The following is a 10,812-nucleotide window of genomic DNA, read 5'->3' on the forward strand; positions in this document are numbered from 1 at the left end:
ATTACTTGGGGCACATATTTTCTGATTTGTATGTCTAGAAAGTAGTGAACGCATCACAGGTTCTATGGAAAATCAGGGACGAACAGCAATAATTATAATTTGTCACACTTGGTTTTAAAGATGTTTAGCAGAGTAGAATTATGGTAACATAAGACTAGGATTAATATCTAAACATGGGGATCCAGTAGAAGATTTTTTATTTCTGTAGAATTCTAGCATGGTAATCCTCTCAATTTTTTCTGCATATAAACTCAAAATAGATATTGAGTTTTCTGAAGATTGCTTGCTCCTGAGTTATAATCAATTAAAGTTTGCTTTTAATGCAACTTGTACGTGATATTCCAGACCTGCTAACAAAATATGAATTACTATCAAATTACAATGTAATTAAAGTAAGGAATCACATTATAGGTCATACCTTACATACCATGTTTTTAACAAAAAGAAAGATATTAATCATAGAGAAAGTTATTAATCATAACCAAACTTATACTCACTGTAGTACATGAGAAGGAGTTGTAGAGCTTTTAGGGGAAGAGTAAGAGAGTGACTCTTGCCAAACACCTGAAAATAATCTTTGCATCTAAAACTGGTGGATAACTCAGAGTATGTAAACTGGTAATTGGGGCATTTAAGAATAAAACTTTTGTCAAACTTTCATTTTAGTCATCCCTTGAGGCTACCAGGGTAATTCGAGCATATTGTCATTACATAAAGAACGCCCTTCTCCCTTCTTCTTCTTCGCAGTCCAAATCCCGATGGCAAAGAGTAAATCTATATAACTGAATCAGTTATGCCTAATATAGTCACTCACTATGGCATAAGTTGTGAAATTGGGGGGGACGACAACAACACACTATTCTAATCAAAATCTTTTCTGCAAATTAGTTTACCTGCATGAATATCAACAGTACTGAGACCCAAGAGACAACTGTAAAGGAAATCCTTGATTCTGTTTTATTTTTCTTTATATTTGGGTTGGTTTTCCCTGGCAAACCTGTTTCGGAATTGCTATTTTTACCCTACAGTTTCAGGGTTTTTTTCTTTAGATTATCCAACTACTGGAAACAGATAATTTCTAAAAATATTCACCCTTCACATTCAAAAAGCATAATTTACCAAGCTTGAGGTTAAAGAGAAAGACAAGCAGCATTCCTGATATTAGTGGGCAAATAGAGAGATCACTGTTTGCTATTTTTTGAGGACAAGACTTTGAGCATGCAAATCCATGGTTTTAAATGAAGTTGGCAGCACCATTATTTTGACAATGTTTTATTTTCTTCCTGATTTCTATTGTTTCCTTAACACATGTCTCGTAATGTTCCAAAGCTTTTTGGAACAGTGAACCGTCATCATATCTCAGACATGCTGACCGAGCACCTGCAGCTTCTCATCAGACTTCTCACCCAAAACCACAGATGCCAGAGGAGATCAGCGGGTAACCTGCAGCCCACTCACCTTGCAGCCCCTGGAAGGTCTGCAGAACCTCTCATCCCTCAGTAAGGACCATCTCCTTACTTCTGCCTCCCCCAGTACACTCTCTCCTCAACAGGGATGAGAGACAACTCTGAGGACTGAGTTGACTAAATTTTGAAGTGTGTGCAGGACATCTCCTCTTCCTCCTCCATCACGATTCCTGGACCAGTGACTTCACCCGGAGCTCGCCTGGGGTACCCATGGCAACGCGGGGCCCGACAACACACTTCAAAGCATTTTCTTGAGGGGAAATTCAAAACCTCGCTTTTATGAACGCGTCGATCAGAGGGTGGCAAATGCCCCTCTGAGGAGCAACGCCCCCGCGGGCACTTCGGGCAAGTGCAGTTCCCATGCCCCGGCGCTGCAGACAAAGAGCGGTCCGAGGCGCCCGCCCGGAGCCCGGTGACACCAGCCGGGGAGGAGCCGGGGGCGGGGGGGCAGCCGGGGAACTTATAAGAGCCGCGTCCCGCCAGAAGAGCCGGGGCGTGTGTTTGGTGCAGCTGGGGGTGACGGCGCTGGGAGAGGCGCGGCGGCGGCATCAATCATCATCATCATCATCATCATCATCATCATCAAAACAACAACAACAAACAACAAACAACAACTCGAGAGCCCAGAACCGTTAGATGGCTCAGAGCATGGACAACAGCCTCGACAGCCTGGATGTAAGTGCCGGGAGCCGAGCCCTCGCTCCCCGCCGCGCTTGCCCATGTGCGCGCTGTTTGCAAACAAAGGTGCCCTCGGCGGGGGTGACCCCCGGGAGCGGGGCCGGGGGCGAGGCGGGGGGCGCGGAGCCGGGCGCCGCGCCGCCTCCCGCCTCCCAGCCCGCCTAAGGGAGAGGGTCTCCGGGGCGCAAACGCCTCTTTGCCGCCGCTGCAGCGCTTGGGACCTCGCTGGGGCTGCAGGCACTGCTGGACTCCCGTTTCTTTCCTCGGGCTTTGCTGCTTGGCCGTCAGTTGCAGTGACATGTGGCGCCTTTGTGGGCTGAAAAACGCCGGTAGAGCAGTGAGAGCCACGGCAATGGTGTGGGAGGAAACAAGCGAGGAAGTCTGGAGTGAACTGACTCCGGGGAATGGCATCCTTCTGCCCCGGTGCCCGTCCTAATCTCGGTGGGGCCGGGAGCGGCGGGGAGCGGAGCAGCGCCCAGCCGGCCCCTCCGGCCGAAACGCGGTGGCGTCCCGATCTGCGGGGGCTGCTCTTCTGCCGCGGGGGTTTTGAGAGTAGTTGGGACCAAAAAACGGGAGATCTGTGGCAAGTTCCGACTTTAATCCGCAGGGAAGGCCGGCGTGAAGCCGGTGCATCCGCGTGCGAAGTGCTGCGGGACCCTCGGGGCGCGTCCTGCGGGGAGGTCAGGGGTTCACCGTGCAGAGGGCATGGAAACTAAAATCTGGAAACCGGAGGAATCAATTGTACATTGCCAGGTGGCACTCGCCCGCCTGCATTGCTCTTGAGCGCGGTGGCCAAAAACCGTTGGTGGTTTCCTGATGCGCTTTCATGCCCTCACCAGAAATTTCGCTTCCTTTTTCCACTGCTGTACTTAGTTCGGCAGCCCGGCGACAGCCCGGCACGGCCACCCTCACCCCTGCCCCGCCGCCGCCGAGGGCGGGGAACAAAGGGAGGGGAACGTGGCCGGTCGTGGTGGCCCTCCATGGGGTTTGAGTTCCCCTGCTTCAGGTCACCTCTTCCTTTCTTTTTTTTATGGGCTTTGGGTTGTTTTTTTTTTCTCCTCGTCTCTGTCTGTGGAGCTGTCAATTGCTTCTCAGCAGGGAATTCTTCCTATTATTTATCCTTTATTACATCAGCCAAGGGTACCTTCTCTATTTCTCCTTGACCCCATCCCCTTAATGAGAAGGGACTTTGGAGCAGCGGATTTTCCATCTAAGTAATTTTTTTTTATAGCTCCCTGTTGTAAGAGTTAAATGTCATGGGTAATATTCTGTGCAGAGTAACCTCTCACATCCAGCACTTCTGGGCTCTTCCATTTGTAGTATGTGGCCGATTAGAGCACTGAAGTGTCCAGAACCAACCGTATTCCGAGTCACCATTACCTTTCGTAAAATTTCATAACCAAGTCACCATTATCTTTCTTTTCCCTTTCATTCCCTGTCCTTAGTTATGAGATTTTACTCCTTAGAGAAGGACAAAGGAAGTTTTTTAACTTGTTCTTATTTGCTATATATTTTATATATTTTTTTTTAAATTGTATTTTCCCCTCTGGTTTTCAAAAAGTTTCCCTATTCATGATGATGGAGACTGTTCAGCAACTCTTAACATACTGTCATATAGAGTGAGCTTTTGCAGCAGAGCTAACATCTGATTTTTTTATTTTTTACTTTTTAGCTGTCCTCTGGGTTAATCATTGAATTTTCTGATAATGGCACGGATGAGATTGGCTCAGGTGACTATGGAGACTACGGAGAGCCATGCTTTCAGCACGAGAATGCCGATTTCAACCGGATCTTCTTGCCAACAATCTACTCCATCATCTTCCTAACAGGAATAATCGGCAATGGATTGGTTATTGTTGTTATGGGCTACCAGAAGAAACAAAGAAGCATGACTGATAAATACAGGCTGCACCTCTCTGTGGCTGACCTCCTTTTCGTCATCACCTTGCCATTCTGGTCTGTGGATGCGGCCATAAGCTGGTACTTTGGGAACGTTCTGTGTAAGGCAGTTCATGTCATCTACACAGTCAACCTCTATAGCAGTGTTTTGATTTTGGCCTTTATAAGCTTAGATCGTTACCTGGCAATAGTCCATGCTACCAACAGCCAGCGACCACGAAAGCTGTTGGCTGAGAAGGTGGTGTATGTAGGCGTATGGCTACCAGCTGTGCTTTTGACAGTGCCCGATATAATATTTGCCAGTACTAGTGAAGTAGAGGGGAAGTATCTATGTGATCGCATGTACCCTCATGAAAACTGGCTGATTTCTTTCAGATTTCAGCACATCTTGGTAGGACTTGTCTTGCCTGGTCTAATTATCCTGACATGCTACTGCATTATAATATCTAAGCTGTCACATTCAAAAGGCCACCAGAAGCGCAAAGCCTTGAAGACTACAGTTATCCTCATCCTTGCCTTCTTTGCCTGCTGGCTGCCATATTATATCGGCATCAGCATCGACACATTCATCCTGCTAGGAGTCATCAGACATCGTTGCAGCTTGGAGACGATAGTGCATAAATGGATCTCCATTACCGAAGCCCTGGCATTCTTCCACTGTTGCCTGAATCCAATTCTGTATGCCTTCCTGGGTGCCAAATTCAAAACATCGGCACAAAATGCCTTGACATCAGTTAGCAGAGGATCGAGCCTCAAGATTCTTTCAAAAAGCAAACGTGGGGGACATTCTTCTGTTTCTACAGAGTCTGAGTCTTCAAGTTTCCATTCCAGCTAACGCTGCTCCTTGGCATCACTTTTTATAAATAGACACTTTAAAGTTGCGCAAGATTTCAGAAAAACAAGACTGACCATAATGTACAGATTTATTTACAGTTGGAATTTTATATTGTTTCTTTTAGTCTCTGTGAAGTTTAATTGACTTATTTATATAAAAAAACTTTCTTATTGATGACAAACTGTCTAGGCAGGTCCTGTGGACAAGTGGTTAGTTCACAAAAGTTTTAGTGCTTGTCTGTATGTATAGATATGTGAACTAAACACTTCTGGATTGTAGCAAGTGACTGTCAAAAGTTTAGAAAATATTTCTCTTGTTTATATGTAAATGTTTTCAGTGTTGCTGTTAAATTCTTAAAAAATTTGGCTGGATTTTTTTTACCTTACTACAAGATGTTTGGTTTACAATAGCTTAACTCTGCTGTAGAAATGGCACTTATAACCAAAGCCTCCTCTGTTATATCCTAGGTTTTTTTCCCCCATTCTCAGTAATTGATGGTTTGCAAAATTTTCTGTTCAAGGTAAATAAAAGTATATGACAAAAAGTTATTTTGAGTGGTATTTTTATTCCTGGTTAAATGTTTTTCTCAATGTTTTTATTTACAACTCTCAGTGCACAGTAATTTCTTTGAAAATTGCTGGGCTCTTGTATGAAAAGCAGGAAAATGAGTTTCAGTACATATTGATTATTCAGTTGACACCTGTGAGTTGTAAGTCATTTGTTTGTTTCACCAGAATACATTTACTCCAGTTAACATTATCTTTAGAATGACTTAAACTATCACTTTAAACAAAGAACTTTTTGAGGGCAAAATACCTACAAATGAAAGCCAATCTATTTAAGCAATTGTTAATGTTTACTGCCTCTTGGGAGTCAAACTAAGATTACTGCACATGACTAACCTTTATGCTATGCATATAAAGCCAGTCCTACATTTCTTCTGCCTTTTTCTGTTCTTCTAAATTTAGTTTCACATGTTAATAGTAATCAAAAGTAGTTGAATCAAAGCCATTTTGCTATTTGACATTGCATTTGGACTAGAAATAGTTATTGGTGTATCTTCTCTGTGGAAGTGTTTTTTCTCTATGGAGCTTTCTCTATCCAGTCTACATCCAGATTCTCTAAAGATAACATAATATAAACTTCTTAACATTCTTTTTAAAAATCCAGAGTGTATACCTGCTCCTTTTAAAAACCTTTTTTAGTAGGAACTAGACAGACTATAGAATTTCCAACAATTAATGTTGAAATCGTATTTATCTAAGTCAGTCATATCTTCACGTTAGTAGAGTGTATTCAAAAGTAACAAATACCTGAGAGGACAGAGCTATTGAGAATATTTGTATGTCCTACATTAAAAAAAAACCCCAAACACAGCTGTTACTGATCTATAAATAATGAACAGCTTAGAAGTCAAAAAAGCAAAAAAATAACCAATACATACTAGTCACACAGAACTGAAATAAGCAATATGGATATTTCGATGATATAACCCAGAAAGAATGTGTTTTCACAAGCACAGCACCCTAGTGATTTTGTGGAGCATGTACAACTATGTTAAACTATACATTAAACTGCATGTTTTATTTTAGATATTTTCATACATATGAGACCTTTCTGTTTTGAACTTCCCTCCTTCTCTCCAGTCAGGAGGCTGTAACCTTGGCTACATCCTACACAATTTTTCCCTTGCAATGACGGCAGTAGTCATCTGATTCTACGGTGAACTGATTCAGTTTGCTGAACCAGCACAAAACTAACCTGGCAAAAAAAAAAAAATATTAATTTTCCAGCAATTTACTGAATAGAATAAGCTCAATGAGGAATCCAACAAGCACTAAAAAAGTGCAAGACCCTGTAACCTGCAGCCAAGCACAGGGAGAGAAAAGTGAAATAAAAGGAAGAGGAAGCAGGTTCCCTCTTTCAGCAACTAAACTTTTAGATCAGTTCAACTCTAATGTATATCTTCACTCAAGATAACATAAATTAACAACAGAAAAGATGCATTCTCAAGAAACAAAAGGTCTCACTTTCATCAAGTTGTTCCTTGTTAACACAGTTGAGAAATGAGGAAAATTTGGTATAGGAGCAGAACTTCTTAAATGGTTTGGGTTTGTTGTTCATCTGTGTTTTCTTAATTTAGTGAGGGTTTCCCCGTGAAGAATTTGTTGTTCTAAATGATTCTGATTTCCGCCTCAGCCCAATCAATCACTGTGATTTAATTGCACTTACAAAATACTTATTGGCTATCAACACATTGGTGCTTATTTGTTAAGGATATGTTTAGAATCCTCTAGCATTAACTTAGATTATTCCCATTATACTTCACAGTCGGCCAACTGTTACCTCAAGCAGAGAGTTAGCAGGAAAGAGGGTGCAAGACAAAGCAAACTCAACAGTCCATGTTACTGCCAAAGACCACTAAAAGGACACTTTAAACAAACAATAGAACACATTTCTGTAGAAAATAAATTAGCAAAATTAAAACATAACCCATGCCCCAGAAGGATGAGACCTACATTAGTTTTATAAAACTGTCATTCTTTTCATTAGAATTGGTGAAACTGTGGACAGAAGGATGTCTTGAAAAGGAGTTGCAACATCATTGTGCTTTTCCTCCAGCAAAAAAGCCACATGTATTTACTTTAAAATAACTTTATATATCCTTTAATATGAATATAACATCTATTTTTACTGTTTACAAAGCAAATATTTGCAGATTGAACGAAGTTGTCATGAGGAAACACAGTAAGAAATTACGAATCCAGTTCTGTCCTTTTACCTCTGAGTAAGTCAGAGCATATCAGGCAAATTTCTCTCAAAGCCACTGAGCTATTCCAAATACACCATATTAGTAATAAATATGAATTTATTACCTTTTAAAATAAAATCACCTTTAAGCTGATTTTTGTTGAGGGTGTGACTTTTCCATTTTGTGCATCAAAAGTAGCCCCAGTAAATGCATTTCTCAAAGTGTAAATTCAGTGACAAAGGTGAATAGACCTAATTTTGTTATTTATACATTGGACAAGTCCACATACATCAAGAATATTCCAAAGATTTCAAAGAGATTTTCCAAGGTTTTTTCCCATACTATTCCTCTCTAGGAATAATATAACAACATTCTTCAGGACATTCACAATGCATACTCTAAGCATTTTCTGGATGTCATAAAATCATAGCTGTGCCCACGTAATTTTAAATATGCAACTCAAGATACAGAACAGAAAACAAACATGACTAGTGGTGAGTATTGGTTACAAACCAGTTAAAATGTTATATGGTAATTTAAAGGATTTATGATATATTTACAGAGATGTTAAATATGTTATAATGTATTTACAAAGACTCTTTCCACAGAATTGAGGCACTAAGTATTTTGCCATGGTTGTTACAATGTGCTAACAGCAATGTTGGACTAAAACACGGATATTCACCTAATACTATAATGCACACATTTTGAGTGCTTAAGATTAGTTAGAAATCCTTTGGATCATGCAAGGCTAAACCAAGAACAGAACACATAAATGAACTTACTTTTGCTTCCTCTGAAATGTTGTTTGGAAGTAAAGTTAGAATACTTAAAGCAGCGGGACAAAATTACACTATAATCCATTATTTGTATGGTATATTTTTACTCTGTCTAACCAGGTTGTACAGAGTCCATGTTAGAGGACAACGTGAAAAGATGAGTGTTGGTAGTGAAGGTGTCAGGGCTAATGTGTGCAGGCTGTAGAGGTCAGCGAGTAAAGGAGTTTCTTGTTTTTTCTTGGCTAGTCTTATGACACAATCATTATACAGGCGGTTCAACTTCTATGCATATACATAAATCAAAACAAAATCACCATGAAAATAAAAAGGAAGTAGCAGTAATAACATGGAGCCATTCATACAAATGAATGGTTTATCTTGTGATGGTTGAGCTCTAGTTGGACAATGTACAAAGTGACCACCTCTAGATGTTTGGTTGAAAAGGCCATTTTTTATATTGTTTGGGAAAGGAAACAGCATGACGAGGAAGTACTTCCTTGATCCAGGCATGCCTCCAAAATCCCCTAACAATGGAGTATTCTCATATTCTCATAGTGCTGAAACTTAGGAAACACTTAAGCAGATAGGGCACCAGAGTTTTTGCTCAAAGGATGCCACTCCCTCACTTTATGTTTTGAAAGAGCTATACAGACTCCTTTTCACAGCCATAAATCACGTGTCAATTGAAATTACATGAGCACTGGGATTATTTCTTGTAAAGAAGGCACAGATTTCTTAAAATCTTTTCTTTTTGTACAACAAATTTTCTGTCACTCTTTTTTTTTCTGAAAATCTTTAAGCTTTAACAGGATGAAGTTTAAAGATCATTTGTTTTAACATTAACTCTTGTTACTATCTTCCCACCATTCTAGTTCTAACAGGACATACAGTAAAACAATGCTATGCTTACTGGGTTTGAAAACATATTTTAATAGCAGGTGATTATAAGCATACTTTGTGTTTATTTTTATATATTTTTAATGTACCTATATCTACATATATAACAATGTAGATTACAAGCACCATTTTCAATGGTTGATACAAGTGACCCAGGCTCCAGCACAGCTATGACTGACATCAGAGGAGATGAAGATTTCATTACAGATGTAGTAATTATTGATTAATATTACTATTTTCTTAAAAGCACAGGTGGCTTCAGTGACAAACTCCCACTGAATTCAGAGACAGCAGGGAACCTAAAGAATTATGCTTCCTAAAATGTATAATCTTATAGCTCAAATCAATTACAAATGAAGATTACGAGTTCGTCTGATTTCAGCTGCAGTCAGAGATCTACAAGAAATTAAATCTTTCAGTATGGAGCAGGTGGAATTGTTCTGCTGAACATAACAGCAATAAATTTTCAGCAAAATGGTTTACTCTTACCGAAGGCATGCAAGCTTTGCATACCCAGCTATAGTCTGACAGTAATTTGTCTTCAGTGGCACAGTGTTTAAAAGAAATAGATCAACATTTTAAATATCCTTATCTTTTGGAATTCACACCAGGAACAGATTCTCACCACACAAACGTGTCTAACTAAGTAGAAATTATGAGGGATTTTTTTGAAGGGTTACATTGTGAAAAGTTCCTTGGCTTCTGTTTTGTTTTGGTTTGGTTTTGGTTTGGGTTGTTTTGCTGTTGATGATGCATTTTGTTTCTACTATCCTCTTCTCACAGCTTGTATTCTACTTGACTTTTCCTTTAAAAATACAGCTTTATAACATTTTTAATGGCTCTGTTCTATTAAGACTACACACAATATCCTGGACGAGTAAGAAAAAGTAAAGAGAGACTGTTCAAAGAAAAAAATACAGCCTTCACAACAGTTTCTATGCCTTCTCATGTGCATTTCCCTTCCAACATCTGCTTTTCTTTAGCCAAAAGATAAATTACTTCTATATTGTATGAAAAGTTTAAACTCAAAGGTTGGTTTTATTCTCAAGTTTCTTAAAGTGCAATCACAGCACACATTTGTTTACTTTCTTGGTTCTTTCCTATTCAGCACTCCATAATCGGGCAGATCTCCCAAAAAGAGGTCTGGATAAGAAAGGCTGAGGGGGGCCCTAACCTGCTTGTCAGTGTCATCACTGGTGCCAACACAGCTACAAGACGACGGGCTGTCCATAAATTTACTCTCACTACTGAGGCACTTTGCAAGGCTACAGTTAGACCAGACAGCAATAATTATCACTGGTAACACTCCCAATGTATCACCTTGCCAAAGGTGAACATGACACTCCTCAACAGAAATAATACAAAATAAACCTTAAAAGTTCAAATAGAACATCTTTCCTTGACTCTCCTTTCACAACTGCTCAACCTTTTATTGGACATCCCACTTGTCACTTTTCTTATGTTTACTCCTTTTCAATATTGCCCCCTGTTAGGCTAATATTTGCT

General features: G+C 40.1%; 1 protein-coding gene across 1 annotated transcript; it reads left to right on the forward strand.

Annotated features, from left to right (window-relative positions):
- Positions 1-2,051: 2,051 nt before the first annotated feature.
- Positions 2,052-5,385, forward strand: CXCR4 (C-X-C motif chemokine receptor 4). The gene is made up of 2 exons (XM_082484250.1): positions 2,052-2,141; positions 3,817-5,385. The coding sequence occupies exons 1-2, from the start codon at positions 2,103-2,105 to the stop codon at positions 4,876-4,878; spliced, it is 1,101 nt and encodes a 366-aa protein (XP_082340376.1). The 5' UTR covers positions 2,052-2,102; the 3' UTR covers positions 4,879-5,385.
- Positions 5,386-10,812: the final 5,427 nt, after the last annotated feature.

Source organism: Vanellus vanellus (assembly GCF_965231255.1).
Source record: "Vanellus vanellus genome assembly, chromosome: 5".
Lineage (NCBI taxonomy): Eukaryota > Metazoa > Chordata > Aves > Charadriiformes > Charadriidae > Vanellus > Vanellus vanellus.